The 25,327-nt window shown below is 46.0% G+C and overlaps 1 protein-coding gene and 1 long non-coding RNA gene across 8 annotated transcripts in view; one reads left to right on the top strand and one right to left on the bottom strand.

The window, feature by feature from the left end:
* The window catches only part of LOC311596124, a 96,427-nt gene that overhangs the window by 28,876 nt on the left and 42,224 nt on the right, over positions 1-25,327 (bottom strand). The gene's annotated exons all lie outside the window — the stretch shown is intronic.
* Positions 1,120-24,885, top strand: LRRC52 (leucine rich repeat containing 52). Of its 3 annotated transcripts, XR_014778707.1 has the most exons (4): positions 1,128-2,164; positions 12,662-12,736; positions 23,309-24,602; positions 24,696-24,885. XR_014778707.1 is itself a non-coding variant. In XM_084779284.1 (3 exons), exons 1-3 carry the CDS (start codon positions 1,543-1,545, stop codon positions 23,620-23,622), a joined length of 1,011 nt encoding a protein of 336 aa, XP_084635410.1. In that variant the 5' UTR covers positions 1,128-1,542; the 3' UTR covers positions 23,623-24,628. The 3 variants fall into 3 exon arrangements, 2 of the variants coding, with proteins under 2 accessions (XP_084635411.1, XP_084635410.1); XM_084779284.1 differs by lacking the exon at positions 24,696-24,885 and having other exon boundaries at positions 23,309-24,628; XM_084779285.1 differs by lacking the exons at positions 12,662-12,736; positions 24,696-24,885 and having other exon boundaries at positions 1,120-2,164; positions 23,309-24,628.

The following is a 25,327-nucleotide window of genomic DNA, read 5'->3' on the forward strand; positions in this document are numbered from 1 at the left end:
TTCAATTTAGTAAACATCCCTAAGTCATCATGTTAATTTCCAGACAGTCACCCAAGAAACGCTGAGTCAGCCAACACAATCAAGCATTAGCTAACTAGCCATGAATCCACTTGACTTTATTAATTTCTCTCTTGGCAGAGAAGCAAGGGAGCAAACCATCAGAGACATTCACGCATCAGTCATTCAATAAATGTTTATTAAATGCACAGTACCAGGCACTGTGCTAAGCTAAATATAGATTTCATCGAGTTATTAATATTCCCACCTACATTATATGTGAAGTTCTCTAAAGAACAAGGTACTATTTTCCATAAATAAGCCATTTAGCGCTACCCCCATTTCTGACCTCACGCCTTCCCCCAGTGAGTTGCACATCCCAGAGAAAGGCTTCCAGACCCCGTGCCTCTGAAAGACTGATCTCATAGATCAAGAACTTAATGAGAAGAAACTCACAGTAGAAGCACTAGAAACGCACTCAGTGTGTTTAAAGTTCTAGGAAAATACAAGCAGTAAGAAATGGTTCATATCATTTTTTATATGCGCATTTGGGCTTTGTCTTAAGGGGAATAACTTATAATTGTTATTAAATAAAAGTCTTACACACACACAGCCTCTCTCTCTCTCTCTCTCTCTCTCTCTCTCTCTCCAAATGTAGACAAGGAATATACAACTTAGAAATAAAATCTTAAGAGTCCCACCTTAGCAACAAATTCCCTTACCTTCATTACAAAAGAGCCCAACCTCATCCCTATCTTCTAAAAACAATTGGCACCCCTCTGAGAGCTGGTCATCAGAGAGGATGGTGGGGCCGGACACATCTGAGGTTCCCACTACTAATTAGAGCCTCCGATCTAGCCAAATACTCTCTGACACTCGAGGTGAAGAGCTGATATGAACGCTCCAAGCGTGTCCTGGGACACACACACACACACACACACACACACACACACACACACACACACACACACACTGTGCCCTCATGTGTGTGTCCCCTTCTTGCCCTCCCCCCACCCCACCCCTACACACACACACATGCCTAACTCCTCCAGAGAGCAAGCTTACCTACACACAAAAAACACCCTACACCACCCAGGAGAAGAGGTAAGAAGCCTCTCTCCTTCTGCCCCCGCCACAGACTCCTGAGGCTGCTGACATCACAAAAGTGTCAACTGGCAACCTCATTGTCATGTGGTTCTCCCCTGGCTCCCCTTCACTAACAAAGGCAGGGAAAGGGTGAGACCTTTCAAAGCCGCCAAGTGGGCAAGCTTCCAACAGCACTACGGACTGAGCAACTGAGCGAGCCAAGCGCGGCAGAGCCACCAAGCCGGCCGGCAGGCAGCAGGGCACTGGGCCTCGCGTTTCAACTTCTGTTCAGTTCTCCTGTAATGGAAAATTGCTTTGCGCAAAGCTAGAGTGTTACAGTTTTTTCCAGCACCCATCCCCTGCCCTGCCCCACCCCTCGGCAGCCTTCAGGTCAGAAGGACGGCTTGTACCCGCCCTCGGGAAGGTAGAAGGAGGGGGAAGGAACCGTGGCTCCTTACTATGTCCCTTGCTTCAGGCCCTGGCCCCCGGTTGTTACTCTTTTCTCTTGGAATGGGGCTGGTATCAGGGTCCAAGTGTCCAAAGAATTGTGTGTGTCAAGACCAAGAAGTATCCTGCACAGATATGCAGCTAACGGAATACCCACTTGACATTCCTCTGAACACCCGGAGGCTATTCCTCAACAATAACAGGATCTCTAGTTTACCAGCTTTGGAGCTAGGATTCCTCAGCGACCTTGTGTACTTGGACTGTCAGAACAACCGGATCCAAGAGGTGATGGAGTACACCTTCATTGGGGTCTTCAAACTCATATACCTTGACCTCAGCTCCAACAACCTAACTTCCATCGCCCCACTCAGTTTCTCGGTGCTCAGCAACCTGGTACGGCTGAACATTTCAAACAACCCTCACCTGTTGTATCTTGACAAATACGTCTTTGCCAACATCACCTCCTTGATGTACCTGGACCTCAGAAACACTGGATTGCAGATCGTCAGCCATGATGCCTTCCAGCACCTGGTGGTACTCAAGACCGTGTATCTAAGTGGAAACCCCTGGAACTGCAACTGTTCTTTCCTGAGCTTCACCATGTACTTATTATTGTCCCAGCTGGACCACCCAGGTGAGGGGTCGATTGAGAATGGGGAGAAAGGGATATGATGGAGGAGTAGGAGGAATTGGTTTCTGAAAGTGTAAATCAAAAGACAATAGACGGGAGGGGAGGCTGGGTGGAAACACTTAAAGGCATTGTTAGTTTGGGCTGGCTCCTCCTAGGGTTGACTAGAGAGGCAAGAAGGCTATAGGAAAACTTCTAGAATGAGAATTCATGGTTCAAGCATGTCACCTACCAAATTGTCTGCCTTTAAGGGGAAAAAAAATCTCATTTCTCTTCACCTCAGTTTCCCATGCATAAAGCTGGTACATAATTACATGATTTGCAGAATTGCAGGCAAGGAAATGTGTGTGTGTGTAAGTGTACTGGGACTGTAAAGTAACAAAGTAATCCAGGGATGCTGGGTCCCATTGGTGAACTGTCTTAATCTGATTAATGCAGTGACTGGATTTTTTGCAGGATCTAAAATAAATTCAGCCATTCATAGGTGAGAGAGAATCCAACCTGACTAAGAGAAAGTCCCACAGGGAAAGGGGGGGGGGGGGGGCACGGGAGCTCCAGGGACAGCAAACGACCAACCCCGACCGAGCAGAGAGGGAAAGCCTTGGATAGCTGTGTTTTCAAGTTGCTGGCCTCGCAAGGAAGGCGAGACTAGAATGAGTTAGAGGAATCAGAGGACAGGTCACTGTCAGGCTGGGAGAGTCCAGTGCTTATAGCCTTGCCTGGGAGAGCTCCAAGCTAGGTGCTACCACTCACCCAACCCTCTGCCATGGCTCCTTCAGTACCCTGGTGCCTCACATCCTCTTCCCAAGGACTCTGTATCCTTCAAGCCCAGGGAAGTCAGAGCGTCAGAGGCACCTTACAGAAAGCCCGGAGCCACTGGTATCGTCCCGCTGCCGTGGCAATTCCTGGCAAAAAGTGACACTGCAAGAACTGGTAGAGAAAGAGTCACGGAAGCTCCCAGTGGCCATGTCTTAAAAGGCCTTCCAGGCAGGAAGTACACTAGAGTGAAGCAAGCCAGGATTTCCAGACCAAATTTAAAGAGGCACTGAGAGTGAGCACTTAAGAGCCGGTGTCCTCTTAATTTCTGTGGCCTAATCTGGCTCTATGCCCAAAATTTTCATCTTAGGCTGTTAGAATAAACAAAAATGAACTGCAGCTTTGTCAGACGTCTTCTCAGTAGCACTGAGACTGAAGCCAGCAGTGGTGATCTTGAGCCATTTCTGCCCCATCTTTTCTAAGAGTCAGAGAATGCCTTTCCCTTGCATCCAGCCCTGGTGTTGTGTGGTTTCTGCAGAGCTCTCTAACAGTCAACTGCTCTGCGTTGCATGCAGCTCCTAAATGTGATTATTCCTGTCAGCTCACAAACATAGCTGGTGCAAAGACATTACCTTTCCCTGCCCATCCCACAGACACACATTTTCAGTGCTCAGATGTGTTTTAATTGGAATTTGTTACTTATATATGATAATGTGTTATATTTGCTCCCCCATTATGTCTCAGCCCCCTTCCACTCCCCCCACTAATCCTCTTTTTTCCAACCAAGCTCCATTCTTTCATGTCTCTGTGTGTGTGTGTGTGTGTGTGTGTGTGTATGTGTGTGTGTGTGTGTGATGTGTGTGTGTGTGTGTGTGTGTGTGTGTGTGTGTGTGTGTGTGTGTGACAGAGACAGAGACAGAAAGACAGAGACACAGAGAGAGACAGAATCAATGAGTTTAATTAGGGTTGGTCACATGAACATAGAAAAGGTGTTACTTATAGGAACATGGGCAACATACCATTGGCTACATCACTGGAGAAAATGTCTTCCTCTTCCCCCGGTAACCACTAACTGCCAAAAGCTCCTCAGGACCTTATGAGCCCCTCCCCCATTCCACCACAGAATGTTGACTGGTCCAACCTTGTACTGGTCTTATATAATAGCTATACATACAAAGCTTCCCTGAGCAGTGGCCAGCCGGTTCCCAGGGCATCCTCCTACCCTAGCTGACTACACCCTTGCAACTTGCCTTCTATTCCGGCCCCTAAGCCTGCCGTGCAAGTCACCAAGCTGCCATCTCTCCTGCAATTTTCCTTGATCAAATTTCTGTTTTTACAATTTCGTCTTCTCAGAATTTTCACGCTGACTCCTTTGGACTCCTTGACTCTTTCGGTCCGTAATTGAACAAGATTATAAAGCAAGTCTGATTTCGCTGCATGTTTTCAAAGACAGCAGAAAACATTACCATCTCTCCAAACTCATAAATCCTTCAACACGGTTTTCCTCTGCTAGCCAGTGGGACCCACAACTACTGGTCTGCTCATCCTCCCATCCCTCCCTCACCCCGCCCTGGTCCAGAGGCCCAGAGGAGCCCAGGCTACTTCTTGGAGAAATATGATCCCCTTGTTCTTATTCACTACTGATAGCCCAGAAAACCATGAATAGGCCACGGCCAGATAAATCTCTGCAAGAGGGCAGTTTCCTCACAATCTAGTTTTCTTTGCTCGGGTGTTATACCAAACCATAAGTTCTATCCCACCCACCTGTGGAAGATGTTAAGATTGGTTTGTTTGTTTGGTTTTTTTAATCCTATCTATTGGATAAAAATATAGTCTGGCTTGGCTAAAATAACACCTCTAATAAATGTTTTTTAAAAATCAATTTCAAGTCAAGTCCTGAGCTATATTCAGCTTAGGATCAGTTGGCAAAATACTTGAGAAACCCCACTTATTTTGGCTCAGAGTTCTGAAGGTTCCATGCCCTGTTTACGGACCTGTAGCAAAGAAACGTGTCATAGGTGGAGCCTGTGGCAGAGGAAGCTGCTGAAGGGGCTGGGGTCCCAACGTCCCCTTCAAGGGTATGCACCTGGCTGCACAAGTCCCTCTAACTTAGTCTCCTCCTCTTCAATGTCCCTCCTACTAATAGCTGCATGACATAGGGATCAAACCTTTAACATTTCTCATAGACCTTCAGGAAATATTTTAGATCCAAACTATTGCAAGGTCTTTATGAGACTGTATTATCATTTAAGTCTGAAAATCATGAACTATCAACTTATGTCAGGTTAGTTAAATATAACTAAACCCGTTTTGTTTCTTACCTGCCTACTACTTAGAACTCACAAAAGATGATTTACTTTTGTTAAGGAACACTATCAAAAAAGTAATTGCAATACTCCCTTACCTATGCAAATTCATATAATCTACTCAAAGTCCAAGAGGAGAAATCTACTTTAGTGCTGGTCTTCATTTGGGTCTTATTCAATCTTAGATTCATTCTCCCCCCTCCTCCTCTTCCTCCTCTTTCCTCTTCTTACTTTCACAACTTTCACACACATGCACATTTTAAAAAAGAAAATGAGCATGCACGCATGCCAACACATAAAAATAGATGATCATACAAACACAAAGGTAGGTATAGCCATATGCATATTACATACCTGCCTATAAATTACATCTACAAAACATACATATGTGTATAATACACATGTATCCACTCATGCACACAAACATACACCAAACACAACATACAGTAAAATTCATTAGATGTCTTTCACCCTTTAGCTAGACATTAAAGCAAAGGAAGCGTTACTACACGTGACTCTCCTCTAATTATTCTACGGGGTTGACATACCTTCTCTTATATACAAACATTCTTGGTGAACTCTCAGTTGCAAACTCTCCTACTTATATCACAATTGCTGATTTACATATTCTAGAAGGGAACTCACGCTTCCCTTCCCAGACAGCCCCAGCTCAGGATCTAGGAAGAAGTCAGTGACATAAGCAAAGCAGCCTGGTTATAAAGGATAATCCACTTTGTAAATAGGTTCCTTTGGTGTAAGGAGATAGTATCCTTTAGCATTATAACAATCCCTGCAGTCAATCTACATGCTCCTAATGAAAGAAGTGAGGGGCTGGAAAGATGGCTCAGTAGCTAAGAGCATTTGTTCTTGCAGAGGACCTAGGTTCAGTTTTCTAGCTCCCCGCACTCACTCACAGAGAGGCTCACCACTGACTATAACGCCAGTTTCACAGGATCTGATGTCCTCTTTTGATCTCAGCAAGCACTGCGTGCATGTGGTACACTTACAGTGCATGGCAGGCAAGCTACACACCCACACACATAAAATAAAATAAAAAAATTTAAAGCAGTGAAGTAAGAGATCTCCATGCTACCATTTAGTTTGTTTGTCCATCCCTTCAAATGTATTTTGAGTGACACCCATTTACAAACAATTTCCAGTGAGTACAACTAACCCAGGCTCTGGGGGCTATGTACAGAGATTCACATGACACTAGGAGATCAGCACCATCGATATGTGCTCCAATGTCTGGGGCATAGCAGAGCTAAACAAAACTGGAGCCAGTGTATGCCTAGACATCAAACTTGGCTGCAAGTGACGGGACAGGCACCATGCAGACAGCAGAACCCAGAGTTAAGAACTCAGATTCTCAAGAGACATAGACTTGGCCTATGATCCAAGCCCGCCTTCTACTATCTAGAGGATATCAGATAAGTCATTTAACCTCTCTGAACTTCAATTCCTTCATCTTTAAGACATGGATAATAATAGCACCAACCCACCTAGGGCTGCCATGATGATGAGACAAGAACGCTTATGAGCTGCTATTAGCATTAAGTACGACACCTCACTGTAAACAAATGGTTGGTAGATGCAAGAGAAGTTCGTGGTACTGTAGAGAAGATGTCAGCCAAGTGGTTCCTTGAACAAGAGGTGGACTTCAGGAAAGCTTAACACAGAGAATATTGTCTTAAAAACAGAACTCTAGAGATCTAGGCGGGGTGTGCATAGAATTTGGAACAGCGATCATTAAGTCCTTGAGTTTTAACCCATGAGGAAAGAGGTGAGAGGATTCCTGCAAGAGTTGGGTATCAGATAAATTGTGAAGACAGAGTTCCAGACCCTAGAGAACCATTTTGAAAGCCAAAAATCAAGACTTGGTTACCTAGCAGTGACTTATGAAACTCAGGGCTGGACCAGCAACACAGAGTTGGCTGTGCCTGCATCATCAAGTCTGGATCTTAAAGTTCAACCCAAAGAAAACCCCACTTCCAGAGGCAGGTGTGGATGCACCGCTCTCCAGGTAAGGAAGGCAAGAAAGTTAGTGCAACTCGGGGAGGGAGGCCATAGCCTTGTGATCTGCAAGTGCTGAGCGAAGCTTTACTCCAATTCGCCCCAGCTGCTGCCTACTACTGAGCTGAAATTAGACATAGCATCGTCACCAACCCCCCACCAGTGCTACAACCTTGAGAAAGTCCCTGAAAGAACACTAACTTCTTGAGGAGAATAAGTATCCCTAAGCCATTATTGGCTCTCCTATCAGAGGAAGGGGTGAATGACTGGGCTCTCCAATTAGCTAAGATGAATTCAGCAACAGTGAAAAACCTTGAAGGAAGCAGAGGCCCTGAAAGGAAATGAAGAGGAGTCAAAAAAAGGCATGACGCTGTGTCCTTCTCCTACCGGGCATCCTGGGCTCAGGGAAGCCACGCCCCCCCCAAAAGGGAACCTTACAGGAAACTGAAACTTTTTATTCAACTCGACTCATAATACTGTTATACAAAATAGGAATATTGAGACTCCCCCAAAATTAGCAAGATGCTTGGCACTATTACCAAAAGTATTAAATCCTGCAGTGTCACTCTAAACAGATGCATGAAAATAGTCAGTCTTACACAGGTCACTGTCCAAAATGCAGAGGAGAGCAGAAATAGAAGAATGCTGTGATATCTCAGATGCCAGGTGTCCTGCTGTGCCCTGGTGAGTCCAGGGTTAAAACAGAGGCATGCATTCCATTTCTTTTTCTGCCCAGGTCAGCAAGTAGGTGAACTAATTCCTGGCCGAAGCTGTAATTTTCCAGTCATTAGTGCTATCTGAAGGTGAGAGTGGCAACTGAATTCTTCCTGGGATATTTGTTTTCCCTAGTGGGACAGGGTTAAATATTCCTAAGATGGTCTCCCAAAAACTCACTCAGCTCTGAGCTCCTGGTCTCTACATCTGCCTCCCTTTGACCCCCCTACAAAGTCTGCTCCCAGGCAGCCCAGCAGATGTTTCTACAGCAGGGTGAACACTTTGTGTGTGATACCCAGTATTGTAGCTGTATGTGGCTACTGAGCTCTTGAAATTTGGAGTACCACTAAACTGCATTTGTAATTGTTATTTTAGCCCATTTGAATAGCCACACAGGATAGGGCTCTCATAGTGCCAGGGAAACCATTTGACACGGGAGCCTTAAGCTGAAGTTTTAGAATTCAGTATTGTTTTAGCCAGTGTAGGATGGAGTGTTGGTTGGTTAGTGTTTGTTTCGGAGTTTTTGTTTTGTTTTGCTTTGCTTTGTTGTTTTCAAGACATGGTTTCTCTGTGTAGCCTTGGCTATCCTGGACTCACTTTGTAGACCAGGCTGGCCTCGAACTCACAGAGATCTGCCTGCTTCTGCCTCCCTGAGTGCTGGGTTTAGCAGTGTATGTGGCCCCATGCCCAGGTTTAGGTTTTTGTTGTTGTTGTTGTTGTTTTTGCTGTGATAAGATACCTGAGAAGACAACCTAAAGGAGAAGAAGGGTTTTTTTGGCCTCATGTTTCAAATATTTAAGTCCACAGATGGCTCTCTGGCTTCTAGGCTTATGGGGAGAGATGGAGGAGGGGGGAATGACCCACAACAAAGTGACCCACTTTGTATAATGAGGGCCCACTTTTCAGTTTGGTTGGTTGGTTGGTTTTTGTTTTGTTTTTGTTTTTTCGAGACAGGGTTTCCCTGTGTAGCCTTGGCTGTCCTAGACTCGCTTTGTAGACCGGGCTGGCCTCGAACTCACAACGATCCACCTGCCTCTACCTCCTGAGTTCTGGGATTAAAGGTGTATGCCACCACACCCAGCCCACTTTTTAGTTTTGATCAATAACAGCCTCAAATTAATTCATCAATGGATTAACCCATTGATTAGGTCAGAGCACCCATAATTCAATCAGTTCCCAAAGGACCCACATTGGGACATTACCTTGGTGATCAAGCCTCCAACATGAGTTTTGCGGGGAGCATTTCATATCCAAACTATAGCAAGGGTCCTCACAGAAAAGTGCGTACTGGATCTGGCCCAGCATGGATATGTCCTAGGATCCAAGTTCAAGGAGGTTCTCCACCTTCATACTAATTTCTTGTTATTCGGCATATCAATCTATTTGACTCTGAAACATTTATTATATTCTTATGTGTGCAAAATATGTGAAGATGGTTGTAGCACAGACAAAGAAGTCCTAAATCCTGCCTAATAAGACCATCTAGGGATAGAAGCGACATAAACTAGAACGGAAGCCAGAAACCCTGCCCTGGTTATAGCAACACTGCTGTGTTTCTTTAAGAAAGCTATCGAGTCTCACTTTTCTTGTTTTTAAAGTAGAGAGAGGGAAGACCTTGAAATTTTCAAAGACCCCTTGTATCTGGCAGGCTTCAGGCCTAAGTAGAAAGGTAAGACACCCATGATGGAAGAGGAAAGTGATGCTCAACAGATAGGATCCCAAGTAAACAAGTGCATGATGGGTAAAAGCAGAGATGGGTAAAAAGTAGAGATGGCTACAACCATAGTTGGGAAGGGACAAAAGAAGCAGGAAAAGAAAAAGAAAAAGAAGCAGGAAGCCTCTGACTCTTCCCTGTCTATTCTCTGCCTGTTCCCTGTGTTTAGCTCCATCAACTTGTCCTCCATCACAATGGAGTCAGTGCCCCAGTCTTTCTTCCCATGCCTGACACACCCAGGCAGAAGTCCTTAAAGTGTAATGAGCAAAAAGTCCCACTCCTTGAGATCCTAAGTTGTTGACTGGCCAATGCAGGTCTCCTTCAGCCACGTCTCATGAGGGCATTCTATGTTCTAGAGCTTCTGGGCCTGTTTTGGTTGGAGAACAAATTAATTCACACCGAGATGCTAATGGGTGATAATGGTTTGAAATGTCTCCCTCATGGAGCATGTGCAGTTGAACAGGAAACCATCAAAAATCAAGAATTCAGAAAGTGGCTGAGATAGGAGGAGTGTGGCCAGTTTTAGGTCTCCTCGTGTCAACTTTAAAATTGTAGTCCTCAGGCAGTTCTTATTGAGCCCAGTGGTGGGGCCCAGAAGTCCAGGAGGAACCTGGCCAAGGGTGCCACAGAGATGGGTACACAAGGCAACCGAGGGACATCTGTAGGGAGCAGATGGTTTGGGTCATGTGCTGATTCAGGTCCAAGTCACTCTGAGGGCATTTTGAGTGAGAACATCTTAGGGTCGTTCTGTGGCTATTTCATCCTGTTTCCAGGCAGCTGTAATAGGATAATGGCCTGATTTCAATGCACGAAGCACAGAGTCATCCTCAGCTGCGCCAAAACTTAGATTTCCAGAATGAATTCAGGTCTTGCACCATTTCACTATAAATGGTAGCTCAGCTCCAAGCTCCTCCATCAGAGAAGCTGAAATAAAGACTAGAGGCAGAGGTGGGGAGAGGAGTTGAGGGGAAATGAAAATTAAGTTCTGTGCAGCAGATGGTTCCAACATTGTCAACTGCTCTGCCAGCCTGGCTGCCGTATATTATAAAATACTCCCTGGCCTTGATGCTACAAGATCACCTTTCTGAGGACAGTGAATGGGGCAGAAAAGTAAATGACAGAAACATCCAAAAACAAAAAAATGGGTGGTCAGCCAGGTGATCTGACAGGCTCCCTTACTCAACCCAAATAGGATCCCTAAGAGTAAGTTGTCTAAAGGTCTTTGAATCAGGGAAACACCGTGGTTCATCACATGGCTTCTCAAACGACCTAGCCAATCAGGCTTCCCCAGAAGGCAGCAGGAAAAGGCTGGCCAGAACAGCCAACCTGAGGTTCCTTATCTCCACAGAGGACCTCGTCCTGGAGGGACCCAGCATAATGGATGCAACTAGAAAGCACCACGAGGGTCCATCCCTAAAGGACGCTGAATAGTTATCTGAGGACCATGGTGTGTATCATGCCATGGTGTCTGGAGACAGGGTTAGGAATCTGACCCCTGTAGACAAGCAGGAGGCAGAGGACAGTGGCTACAGCAGCAGTGGGCACGGAAGTGTGCAGGAGGAGGACCAGAGGACTCAGGATGTAGGAACAACAGGACTTAGGACGGCACTGGTCTTCTAATGGTTCCTTATACTTCCTCTCTGGAAAAACTGTAAGTGATAAGTTTGTATTAATTTAACCTCTACGGTGGTATGTCTGCACCTTTAGAAAACAGAACAAAATCTGACAAAGAGAAAGTGCCCAATAAACATACATTAAATAAATGAACAAATTGGGGGAAAATAAAAGGAAGGGGGAAAGTGAAGGATAACTCCTAAGGTTTAGCTCGGACAATTGTGGGAACCTCATCGAGGCAAATCTTGCCCAGTCATATGCCCACTGCCATAACGATATTCCTGACATTTCTGACTTATCATGAGAACATGACTATTGGCTCACAGTTTGAAAGGATTTAGGCCCAAATCCACTGGCCCCATTGTTTTAGTCCTGGGGTGAGAAAGCCTGTCATGATGGTGATGCGGTTCTTTTCAGAGCAATGGGAATTTTTGGTGCAGATAGGTGTGACCCAGAAATTGAAGATACCAGACACTCGACGGTCACTAGAAGCCATGAGACAATGGTCCTCTAGTTCGTTCTCATGATCATGATGGTTAAATGTATGAACTCTGAGAGTATAAGCAAAGCAGAATTAAACTGTATTATGGAGAAGTGGGAAATTAAGGAGGAGCAAAGAAAACTCCCAAAGAGCACTGTCTGTTCTTCCAGAGGTCCTGAGTTCAATTCTCAGCAACCACAGGGTGGCTCACAAGCATCTATAATAAGCTCTGGCGCCCTCCTCTGGTGGGCAGGCACACATGCAGGCATAGCACTGTATACATAATAAATCAATAAATTTAAAAAAAAAATAAAGATTTATTGCAAGACAAAAGTAGTCAGGGCAGCTCCAGAGCCAGTTGCGGGGCGGGCTGAGTGGTTGGCCACTGAGCCATCTGTCTGTCAAGGGGTAGGGCTCATAAGATGACAGAAACTGAACAAATACCAGGGTGAGTTCTGTTGAGGCTGGTTAATTCTTTGAACATACCAAAGGCCAAGTCAACTAGGGGTGACCCATTGCATGTTCTTATGGTCCAACCAGGGACATGGTCGGGTACTCCCTACCCAATTATGGGTAATTGAAACTGTCCTATGTACATTGCTGACTTCATCTTTCTTAGCTGCTAATCCTGACCTGTGTGAGCCATTTAATGCCTGCTGGAGCTGTTACTTACTGACTTTGTAGGTCTTGCTAGTCTTACACCTTGATCAGGTCTAGTGGCTGTTAATAAAACTACGTTCTCATGTTTGTTTACATAACCAGTCAGCAGTTTTATCATGATAGTCTGGGTGGGTTGAGGTGGGGTTTTTTTTCCCTCCTCCCAGCCAAGTAGTTCTTTTTGTGTTGTTTTTTTTTTTTTAAATAGAAGATGCAGCATTTCAAAAACTAGACATTTATCATTCCAGCAATCAGGAGACAGGTCCAGGACAAGAAGATTTCTACGAGTTCACAGCTAATCTGGTCTACATTGAAAATTCCAGGTCAGTCAGGGATATACGGGATGCGGCTATGGTCCTCCTTGGTTACCTCACACCCAGCTCTGAGTCTACAGCACAGTCTGCCATAGGTGGAGGCCATGTAAAAGCCATTTCTACTTACAATTTACTCAGTTACAACTAGCCGCCATAGAAGGAAGACTGTGTGAAAGGCCAACAACGCCTTGTGTATGTTTTCTGGGGCCCTGTCCATCCTCTCTCTGATGAGCCTAGGTATCTCATACCAGGCTTCAAGTCCTGTTATTTCCCATTCCTAGTGGTCCAACCGCTCTTGAAGAAGGGGCACCAAGTAGGCTGAGGACAGCCATCCCAACGTTGAGTCGCTGAGCAGCAGGTCCTGTGAGGCAATGAGTGTTAGTAAGTTCCGAATAGAAAACAGGCCGTCACATACACACATGGGCAATCACTGTATCTGGTGATCACTGACCTCACAGGAAATGAGACCCACAAAGGGGGGGAAAGGTTTAGAATGAAGAACTCTAAGGGCCAAGCTCAGATGCTCCTGGGAATGCCATCCTATCAAAGGAGGACAGAGCTCAAGACGCACTCAAAGTGCTTCACTCAAAGAGCATAGAGGGAGCCGAGCACGGTGGCGCACACCTGTAATCCCAGCACTCGGAGGCAGAGGCAGAGGCAGACGGATCTCTGTGAGTTCAAGGCCAGCCTGGTCTATAAAGTGAGTCCAGGACAGCCAAGGCTACACAGGCTGTCTCAGAAAAAAAAAAAAAAAAAAAAAGGAGCATAGAGGGGCAGAAAGCAGCTGAAGTCTTCAGCAGCACAGTGAAAGACCCAAAACTATCCATCATAGTTAACTGCCAGGTCCCTGGAGTGAGACTGGTCCCAAGTCAGGTGGGCCCACGGAAAGTGCGGAGAGAAGAGAACACAATATATATCTCGCTTCTAGGAAGTGTGGTTGTGGAGTAGAGGATACAGGGTGATAATCTGAGCACAGACAAAAGTAGTTTAAGGGAAAAGATGCAATCATTAGCTAGCCTGCTAATTCAGAAAGAAACAGGAAAGATTCAGGAGACAGGGGAGATTATAACTAAAGAGGGGAACTCCCACAACGGGGGGGGGGGGCGGGGGGGCAGCAAGTGGTCCCCAGCAAAGGTGCCTTCTCTGTCTCCTGGGGGCTTCAGAGAAGGAAAGGAACTCCTAAGTTCCTAAACAAGGTGAGTGAAACCGAAAGGCTGACTCACCTTGAGAACTTATACTTTGCTTTCTGTGAGATGAAGGTCAAAGACTGACTTTCAAGGTGTAGTTTCACCCAAGGTTTTCTATGATACCAATAAATCTTCTGTTCTTGAAGCGTTCAAGTCCTGGGTGAGCTGTGAGACTAACGTGGGCTCTGCTGTTGCTGTTTACATTTGGTGTTGGGGTTCAGCTCTGGGCCTCACACAGACCAAGCCAATGTTCTTCCACCAAGCTACATATTGTCTTTAATACTGTATCTTTCACTTAAAAACTATCTAACTGGGATGCCAGGGCTCTTGGGGGAGGGAATGTAAACTCTTCCAAACTTATCACACTAAGTAAAGAGGGCTGGATGCACTGTCTGGTCCTCGGGCCCTGATTTCTTTTTTCATCACATGCTGGAAAAACCTAATCTTTCTCTCAGCATAAAGAAATAAGTGATATATAGCTGATACATCTAATTCAAATACAGCTGAGACTGGAATTAGCTGGATGTGGTAGCTTATACTTGTAATCCTAGCCCTTAGAAGTCTGAGGCAGGAGGGCTGCAGAAAAATCAAAGGCTAGCCTGGGCTACACAGTGCATTCCAGGGTATTCTAGGTTACAAAATGATTCAAATCTGTCCCAAACCAGCCAAGTAAACAACCAACAAAGACTAGAACTGAAGTAGTGTTGGAAAAACTCTTGCCAGTCTCAGTTTTCTTACACTAGCCAAGGTTCTCTGTTCCCAGCCTTTGGCTAAGGTGAAGTATGGCGTTGTTAGCCCAGTGACAGTGATTGGAGTGTGAGAAGCCTGGAGCCTCAGTGCCTGGGCGGACCACCATGGAAGAGACACACTGGGTGGAGCTTACATCCCCACATAAGAGGAAGGCTGTAAGCAAACCTTCATCATGCCACCCGGCAACAACTGCTCCCAAGGGGAGGCATATGCCTAGCCCTTACATCATCAAGGCTGGGCAGATGGTTCAGATCAGGTGGTCTCCAGCTGGTGGCTTCTGAGCAGGGAACTGAATAAAGTGAAGGACAGGCCATGGAAATGTGAAGCAAGGCGAAGAGGGTCTTCCTGGACATGGTGATGAGCAATGGTAAGGACGCCAGGATGGAACACGTTTGACATACTTGAGCGTGAGAACAGCTACAGCAGAGTGAAGTAAATGGGGAAAGGAAATGAGTGAGACAAAAAAAAAAAAAGTCAGAAGCCAGACCACACAGCAAATAAGCCACAGAAATAAGTCACAGAAGTGTATGGCTTTATTCTGACGAGACAAGGCGCCAGAAGTAACATGCTTTGTCATTCACAGTTGGCTCCCAATGCTGTACGGAGGAAAGACTGTCAGGAAATGGGAGGATAAGTAAGGGGGCATGGTGGCTCAGATCAGGGTAACACCGATAAATCAAGAATACTAAGAATCAGAGCATAGAATAGTAAAGATTGGACCCACTCTCGGCTAACACCTTGAATAGGGGGTGTGAGCAAAGAGACTCCCTTGTTTCTTCCCTGTTCCCTGGTGAGTAGTAGTGCCTTTCACTCCTGAAATTGTACACATTTCTTGCAATCCATGAGGATGCACCACAGGTGTGCCCACAGGCCAATCTGGTGAGGACTTTTTCTCAACTGAAGTCCCATCTTCCAAAAATAACACTAGCTTACGTCAAGTTGGCATAAAACTAGCCAGCACATAGTGATTTTTATGCCAAAAAAAAATGTATAAAGACAGAAAAGTTGTAGTTTGGTGAACCCCAATTTAGGACATCACAAAAAGATAGCTAGATGATGAAGAAATGGAGTTCCCAGTAAGCAAAAGTCGACCCCCGTAGGGAATAAAAAGGTTCATGCGAACATGGTGAAGGCCTTGCTCACCAGTTGGCTTTGGTGTTGGACATAGATTCCTTCCTAGGGAGTCATCTCCTCTGGAGATTTATCCATTGCTTGGAAGGATATCATAGCGAGTTGTTTTCTTCAGTTTCCACCTAGGGAGCCTGTTCTAAATGACAGGCCAAAGACATGGGGCAAAGAGGGCTAAGAAGCCCTGGGCAAAACATGTAAGCCAACAAAAATTGGAGTTTGAGCCAGACCTCACGGGGCTTGCCTACCTTGCCAGTTACTTGGGAGGCTCAGTGAAAAGTGTTACCTGGTATTCACTAGGCCCTACATTGAATCCTAAATACTGCAGGAAAATAAAAAAAAAGAGATACTAGGAGGAAAAGAAAAGAGAAAATGATGGAGATGTCACTGCAAGGACGTCCTCAGATTCCATCCTCTCCTTGTACCCTGGCCGCCATCTTGAGGTTCACCCGCCCCCCCCCATCAAAGCCCAGATAGTTCATTCCCTGAGCACACACACAGTTGGGATGGGTGCTCATGGAAACCTGCATGTGGCCTGGTTCCTTCCACACAAAATGTCTGGGCATCTGGAGTGTAACCCTTGCCCAGAATCATACTCTTTTCTACAGACCAAGGTAAGGTTCCCCTTAGAAGGAACCCTGAGCTCAAAGAGAGGCCTCATAGCTTTTTATAACTAAAACATGGTTCTGAAGCACAGACTGCCCGCTTCCTGCATACACCTGGTTCTGGAGGACCTGTTTACTGCCTATGAATAAGATGCTGTGTGCAGAAATAAACAAGGTGATAGTTTATGTTTCCTTGGGAACCATTTGCAAGTAGTTAAACATTATTAACATCTGTAATTGTGCCTGGGAGTTTTAACTGGAGCAGATGCTCTGGGCCCACTAGAGTCGTACTGAAAGAAGGGGCATCAGGGGACCTAGGCACACATCTGTAATGTGAATGGAGCCCCTTGGAGTTGGTCACAACACAGAACAGTCCTATCTAAGATGGAAGAATATATATATATATGCTATTTATTCATTCCCTAGCTGGCAATATTTAAAACCATCCCCCAAGCTGGTTCAGAGTAAGTTTTATAGCTAAATTTTATAAATGTTCCATGAGATACCTAACACACACCAAACACTCCACTATCAGTCCACAGGTGTATATATATATAAAATCTCTGAAGTCACCAAATCAGACTCTAAAAACAGAATATCACCAACAAGCTAAGAAAATGGATTTAAATAATAGACAAGAATGAAAAAGATGAAGAAATTGGACATGAAATAAATGCAAAACAAGTAACAAGTTACTAGATACAAATTGTCGATGGACTGACAACAGAAGGTTTTACTACTAGCTTGGGTGGGGGAATAGCCCAGCTATAAGTTGCTCACAAAACATACCTTAAGTGTAGGCAAATTGGACACTAATGGACTGGGGAAAGATAAACAATGCAAACACTGGCCAGAGGAATTCAATCCAGCCACACCATGGAGAAGGTACTCCTTACAGCAAGAGGCTTTACCGGCTGCAAGAGCTGTTAGTCAACACCTGCAAGGCAGCAGTTATAACTTCCTACGTGTCTTTTTGACATAGGTTAAAATATGACAACGATATGGAATGGTGACTTTTACATTCAGGTTTTGAGTTAGACTGTGTCTAGAAAAAGTAAAATTCCTTCCCTCGGGAATAAACAACCAATAGACTAACAAGAACTGAGAGACCATCTGCGTTTATAGATTATAGTCAGCAAGGGAGACTGAGATATGACTCGTGGGTAAAGGGTTCACCACTCAGGCATAGGGACCTGAGATTGGATTCCCCTGCAGCCATGTTAAAAGCCAGACATGGCCACACATTTCCATAACCCAGCCCTGGAAGATGGGATAGGTGGGTTCCTGGAGCTTGTTGGCAGCCAATCTAACCAAAACAGTGAGTTCCAGGGTCAGTGAGAGACCCTGTCTCAAAATATTCAAGGTGGGGATTAACAGAATATATCAACCTCTGGCCTCATACACACACATTCACACACACACACACATTCACACACACACACACACACACACACACACACACACACACACACTCATACACATACACACAAAGCTAAAATTTAATTAAAATTATAAGTCAGCAACAGAGGCTGGAGAGGTGGATCAGAGGTTAAGAGCACAGGTTGTTCTTCCAAAGGTCCTGAGTTCAATTCCCAGCAACCATATGGGGGCTCATAGCCATCTATAATGAGATCTTGTGCCCTCTTCTGGCCTGTAGGCACACATGCAGGCAGACTATTGTATGGATAGTATATAAATAAATAAATCTTTTTCTTAAAAAAAAAAAAAAGTCAGCAAGGATATAGTCTCTATAATACTGCAATCTAAGGGATGTTAAACAGAGCAATGTACTAAACAAAGATAAAATACATATTTTAAGAACAAAAAAATTTACTAAAATTGGCCTGTTGCTAGGCCATAAAGCAAATTATCAAAATAACAAAACAAAAACTTTAACAGGATTTTCAAAATGACACAAGTGTCTAACCACAGTAGAATTTAACTAGAATCCAGTTGTCCTTAAAAATTACTTTAAAGAAAGAAAGAAAGAAAGAAAGAAAACCTCCTGTCCCTCAAGGCATTTAACTACAATCTAGTTGTCCTTAAAAATTACTAAAAAAGAAGAAGAAGAAGAAGAAGAAGAAGAAGAAGAAGAAGAAGAAGAAGAAGAAGAAGAAGAAGAAGAAGAAAACCTCCTGTCCCTCAAGGTATTACAGATGTGGCTGCTGTGTCATATGTGCATGATTAGGTGGCAGAGAGGAGAGAGGGCTTTGCCTACACTCCACGTTCTGACCTGTGAACATCTGAATCATTAGCAGCCTGACACTCTCTGAAAAAAAGTGAACCTGAGACGACCACCATTCTGGTGCCACACAGGCCCAGACTGGTTCCTAGGGCAGAGAGCAAACCAGAGAGTAGAAGAATCCCACCAAGACCATGGACCCTGATTGAGAGTGAGCTACAGGCAGAGGACTCTAGCATGAGGCCACTTGGGTGGGCCTGGGAAAGGAGAGAATCCAATAAGACCACCAGATCACTGCCATGGGCTTGGACAGGGAGCTAGCCTGAGATGACCACCAGCCCAGCACTGCTCAGGCCTAGGCAGGCAGACCATGTCCAGGGTGACCCCTGCCTGCTGCCATAATGTACAGGCAGGGCATAACTTTCCTCAGACAACTCCTGAGGTGACCCCAGACATGAAGAGACCCTGGGCACCACTAAGAGGAGCAAGTAAATGGTATAGAAATGGAGGAGAAAGAGAAACAGAAGGATGTGGACACAATAAACAGAGGCAGAACTGGAAACTTGGGGTAGTAAGGAACACCCTGATGTGAGTAGATAGTGATGCCACCTGGGACCGTGGTGGGGTCCTGGCCTTTGCTGCCACCAGGGACCACATCTGGGTCCATGGCCCTGCAGTAGCAATGGTCTATTACCACCAAAAGCCAGGCAGATGCCCCTAGTCTGGGCTGCCGGCCAGGAACATGTTGATGTCTGAAGGCTGTGCAGAACTGGTCCCACCCTTCACCTGGGCATCATGGGAGAGCTGGCCCTGTGACTGTGAGAACAAGAGAGCTGTCTCCTCATCTAGCCCACTGCAGTACTCAGGAGAGTGGCCCCCATATTGCAGGTTGCAGGTGAGCCATCCCAAGGATATGAGCATGGGAGAGCTGGCCGTACCACTTGTAGTAGCCTGGACAAGGGAGCAATATTACCCACCACTTACCCTTCACAGCCTAGGGCAGGCAGGAGACTTGGCCCTGGGATCATGAGAACAGGAGAGCTGGCCCTGCCTCTCACCAGCTGCAGCACACCATGTACCTCACTGGGAAGCACGGTAGAGCTAGCCATGGTGGTGAGGATTCAGATGAGATTCCCAGAGGTTGTGAGCGTAAGAGAGGTGGCCCTGTCTCTTGTCTGCCATGAGGTGACATGGGCAAGAGAGAGATGCCACCTCTTCCCCCTTGCCACTTACAGCAGGCAGGAGAGCTAGAGAGCTGTCTCTGCCCCTCACCTATTGCAGCACTTAGAAGAAGAGGCCCTGAAGCTCACCTGGGCAGCACAATAGAGCTGGCTCTGGATGTGGGGTTTGTGGGTGAGCTGGCCCCAAGGGTGTTAGTGTAGGAAAGTCAGCTGTGCCTTTTGTCTGATGTGCTGTGGCATCGGCAAGGGAGAGACTCCCCGCCCCCCAACCTTTTGCCCTTGCTACCCAGGCAGTGAGAAAGCAGGAGAGCTGGCTCCAATGAGGTCATAATAGCAGGAGAACTAGCTCTGTTCCTCACCCGCTGCAGCCTTGGGAAAGCAGGCCCTGTACTTTGCTCGGGCAGCAGGGTAGAACTGGCCTTGTTTGCAGGGGTTGCTGCTGGGCTGACAAGCTCAGATACCTCTTAGGCCCAGATCCAGGGCTTTGAGGCAATCCACCCCCTAACATAAACCCCATTGATGAACGGCTGGAGTGGATGAAAGGACCAGCCCTATAGATCCAAAACTTCAGGATCTCCATGACACAGGGCAATAACAGGATATCCCAGAATCCCGGTGAGGTTCCAGTATTGATAGAATAGCAGAATCCAGAGGCCTCGTACCATACCATCGAGCCATTGCAATGAGCGTTTGCAAGCAAAGAAGTGTGGACAAAAGGGTACACTGTGGGGCACACTGTGACACACTACAGCTTCCACAAAGAGATTTTTCCCCCTCTGTTGATGAGGAGGTTGCAAGGGTGGAGGGTAGGTATGAGAGGAGGGGGAGATGAGTGGGATTGGGGTGCATGATGTGAAATTCACAAGGATCCAATAAAAATGTTTTTCATGTAAAAAAAATTACTTTTAAAAAATTACCCAAATTCAGATAGCAGTGAATAATAGCTCTTATTAATAAGAGTATTGAGCAGATATACTTTAGACCTTCAGGAGCTAAAACTCCCTCTTGTAGCCATTGTAAATAAGCATCACACACAGGGTAGACTATGGCAGGCGCATTATAATGCTACAAGGCAAGGCTGTGGATGAGTTCAGGAGGGGAACAATGGAATGTCCTTTGACCTATAAGGACAGATGTCTGGAGAAGGCCTTTTAGGAGTAGAGAGGCTTTAAGGTTACCTTTTACAAAATGGGGAGAACTTGATCAGGCATAGACAGAAAAAAGAGGCTCTTGGTGCCGTGAGTTGCATGACACAGCTAGCAACAGATGAGGACCAGCACAAGATGTGAGCAAGGGGTGAGCCATTTAGTGCAAAGGGGAGCTATCAGGAGTGCTGCAAGAAGAAAACCTGAAGGGGGCAGGTGCTGAGAGCCAGGACAGGCACTGTGGGTGTTATTCTGAGGCCCACAGTAGGAATCACAGGAGCCTTTTAAATCATGTGTTTGGAAGAAAAATTAAAACTGTGGGAGGCAATCCGGCATCTGTGTGTGAAATGGACCCTAGCTGGTAAACTTGGAAGCATAGATCAGGGATACTGGCAGAGAAACTCAACCTTGACAGTGATGTGATGGGGGAAGGGGAGCGATGGAAGCTGTAGGAAAGCCCAGACCCCCCCTCCCAACAGAGCCACCCACATCCCTCACCCGCACAGCAGCCTAACAATGCATTAAAATCACTGCCTAATTGCTCCTTTCAAAGTTAATGCTCTGAAATGGGGAAGTGTGTGTTTAATGTTTAGTCTCATCTCTGCCACCCAAGCCCCAATTTGAAAGCCAAATCTTTTTTAAAAATAGAATGAGATAAACCCCTAGACACAGCTCCGACCCTCAGAATCCCACGTTTTTCCTTTTTCAAATCTGTCTGTCTTTGGATATGTCGCTGGCAGTTTGAGCAGGTGACCTGGGAAACTTGTCTAGATAGAATCCTGGAAAAACTTCAGCAGCTCCATTTTTTTTCTTCTGATTTTTTGAGACAAGATTTCTCTGTGTAGCCCTGGCTATCCTGGACTTACTTTGTAGACCAGGCTGGCCTTGAACTCACAGAGCTCCGCCTGCCCCTGCCTCCTGTGCTGGGATTAAAGGTGTGCGGCACCACCGCCTGGCCTCCATTCTTGAACTCTCAGGCAGAGACCAGGAAGCCTTCAGTTAGGCCAAGGCATGACCGTGTTTCCGAGAGAGAGAAAGACAGCTTCTTTCTCTCTACATGAATGCTGCAGCAGTTGGAGCAGGGTGGCCCACAGGGACACCTGGCCACACTCAATCTAGAGAGGAATGGCTTCCTCTCCTGTCCTCAGTGATCACTGAAAACCATGAACGTGGCCCAGTCTTTGCACTGGCTTCTCCTTGTAGGTTTACAACCTCTGCCAGCATCCCATCTGCAGGACCACTTCCTGCTGACATCCCAGCTGTAACTTTCCTACTGGAGCACTGACACAGAAGGAAGTGGCAGTAAACATCTCCCTCCTACTGTTCTGTTCAGGCACCCAAACCTACCTGGCCTCCTTCCAGCCAACTCTATGGTTCTCCTGCTGCCAGCTCCTGTTAGGATTTCCTAGCCAAACCTACTTGCCTAAACTCCTTGTCACCAAGGATGTTGATGCCACCACCTAGTTGCATAGCTTCTACCCCAAAGCTAAAGGGAGAGTCTCTGTTAACGTCCTTTGGTTATAACTCCCATGTCTACACTCCTTGGAACAGCTCAGTCCTAGTTTCCTGTCTTCAGTCTCCTGGCAAGACCCTTTGGGCTACCTAGAACCTGTGTGTCATGAAACTTCCTAAGTCTCCGTTTCCTCGTTTACCAAATAAAGATGAAAATGTTATATGCATCAAAATGGTTGTAAGCACTACGTAAGATAAAACGTGTGGACTGGAAGCTTAGAAAAGTGGGGTTGCGACTGTGACTGTGGCCACTGCCAAGCCTGGCCTTGGCCGTGGACTGAAGCTTATTTATTCATCATATCCCGCGTATTCACCTGGGTACCTCTACATGCACCCATCCTCAGCATGGTGGATTTCAGAGTCAGAAAAACACAGAGCTGAGGGTACGTGCTCCAAGCATTGTGCACAGCTGGCACGGTCGCCTGCCTTCTCGCTGTCATAATCGGAACTACTCTTTTGTTAGCTTTTAGTGCATACATTTTATCTCAAGTGATGCTTACAACCATCTTGCTGCACATATATTCTCATCTTCATTTTGTAAACATGGAAATGGAAACGTAGGGAATTTAACCAACTTCCTACATATCGTGGTTTGTGCTTATAAGGTGGGAAAGCAGGACTCAGAGAGGAAGGTGAGGTGCCCTGCCAAAATCTGCAGGACCTCCTAGCAACGGACGGTTTAGACTGGAGCCCTGTTGTTGCAAAGCAGATAATTCAGATCGCTCAGTGTGGGCCTGAGATTCTGCATTCCTAACAAAGTCTAGGTGACACCTGTGTGCTGGTGGCTCATAGGCCACACTCTGAGCGGTGAATTCCAGATACTCCTTCCCTTTGGCTTAGGGCACGGATCCTGCCATTTCGGCACACTACCTGCTGTGTTTCTCTTCCTAGATGATCAGGATGCCATATGTGAGGAGCCCAAGGAGCTGGCAGGGTGGCCCATCACACGGGTGGGGAACCCACTCCAGTACATGTGCATCACACACCTGGACCAGCAAGACTACATCTTTCTTCTGCTCATCGGCTTCTGCATCTTCTCTGCGGGCACTGTGGCTGCCTGGCTCACAGGTGTGTGTGCCGTGCTGTACCAGAATGCCCACCGGAAGTCCAGTGGGGATGATATGGAGGATGAGTATGGGATTAGGGTCACCCACCAGATTTTTCGAAGCAACACTCAATTCAGCCAGGGTCGGTCCCTTATCTGACCTAGCTGTCAGAGATCACTACCACTTGTGCCTTCCTGGTCTGGCTCCCCTGCTCTCTTCTCTCTCTTGCCTCTGCTCTCTTAGAGACTGAAGCCTCCCGGTAAAATAAATAGAATAAAATATTTGGTGGTCATTTCAGAAGGCTGGTCCCTTCCTGCTCCACCAGCACACTTCCTTGACCTCAGCAGGACGGAGTAAAACAAAGTCCAAGAAAGTTGCTGGATTCATCTGAATAGCCAGGAAACCCACCCTGAAAACAAGCAGACTTAGATTTAATTACTATGACTCAAAAGAAAATGCTGGAGAGAGGAGAAAAAAAAATCGAAGTGTTTCTCAAAGTCTTTCTCAAAGACTAAATGATCTGGAGGGAAGCCAAAAGCCCTGTGTGGCTATGTTATCTTCACATGTTATCCCATAATCATCTCAACAATCCAATGATATTGGTATAACCTGCCAGTGAGAGGCTGTGGCCTGGGCGTATTTAACCACTGGAGTCCACATTCTCGCTTTTCCATGAAGCCATCTCCCTAGCAAATACTTAGCAATATAACCAAAGGTTCCTCATCTAATATAGTTACATATAGTTACTAAGTTACAATACCTTGCTTGGCCAAACAGAAGTATGAGGTACAGGGAGATGTCACTATTGACAAAGTAACCAGCTTTGTGCACATTTCACCCACTAGGTTAATTCTCACAACAGCCAGGTCAAGTGTTCAATGTGACTCCTGTGTTTCTGAGGTACCCAGCCACACAGTAGCAGACTCAAGTTTGAACAAATGTGGTAAGAAGCAAAGCAATTGTTAACTGCTGGCTGTCTGACCCCAAAACAACACTCTGTGCTGTGAGCCACCGTCCTGCCTGAAAGTGCTCGGCAGAGCAGAGACGTGTACACAGCTGTGGTCCCGCCATCAGGGCTGCACATACAAACAGATGAGGGAGAAGGGCAGCTCAGCACAGGTCCAGAGACGCATTTCCAGGTTTGCCTTTGCTTGCTCCCCAGATCAAATCATACAAACAGATGAGGGAGAAGAGAAGGGAAGCTCAGCACAGGTCCAGAGACACATTTCCAGGTTTGCCTTTGCTTGCTCCCCAGATCAAATCACATTCCTGGTGAAGGCTCTGATGACAATCCCCATCCATGAAGGTCTCTAAAGTCCCAACCAGACCCATCCTTACCTCTGATCAGCACTTTGCCTCCATTTGTGTAGTGCACTTGATTTAGAGCATGGATTTTGAATGAGAAGCTGCCATCCCATGCCCAGTTTTTATTTAACTACTATAATAGTTAACTGAGAGGGAAGAACTGAGGCTTCCCACTCATTGTTGATTTGAAGTGCGGAGACCATCTTCTCTCACAGGCCTCTGTTCTCTGCTTACACAGTACGTATGCCAGTGCCTCATACAAGGCACGGGCTCAATGAGCATTAGTGTCGTGATCATGAATGAGTGATTGCACTTCTGTGTGGTATCTCTGTTTCTTCCTTTGTATATGACAGAAGTCACAGTACTCGCCACCTAGGCCAATTGTGAGAATAAAATAAAATGTCAATCATGAGAGTCTATCTTAATAAATATTTATGTTGTGGAATAACTTCAGATTTGCAGAGAACTTGCAATGAAAGTTTCCATATGTACCCAGCTTCCAGTAATGCCACCTCATATTACAATGGGATATTTTTCAAAACTCACAAGCACACTGGAA

This window comes from Acomys minous, assembly GCF_964271855.1.
Source record: "Acomys minous genome assembly, chromosome: 1".
Lineage (NCBI taxonomy): Eukaryota > Metazoa > Chordata > Mammalia > Rodentia > Muridae > Acomys > Acomys minous.

Excerpts from the sequence above, each read along its gene's own strand:
- LRRC52 (XM_084779284.1), top strand. The coding sequence starts at position 1,543 with ATGTCCCTTGCTTCAGGCCCTGGCCCCCGGTTGTTACTCTTTTCTCTT. Across the intron at positions 2,165-12,661 it reads GTCCCAGCTGGACCACCCAG|CAATCAGGAGACAGGTCCAG; the intron begins GTGAGGGGTCGA and ends TTATCATTCCAG. Across the intron at positions 12,737-23,308 it reads GTCTACATTGAAAATTCCAG|ATGATCAGGATGCCATATGT; the intron begins GTCAGTCAGGGA and ends TTCTCTTCCTAG.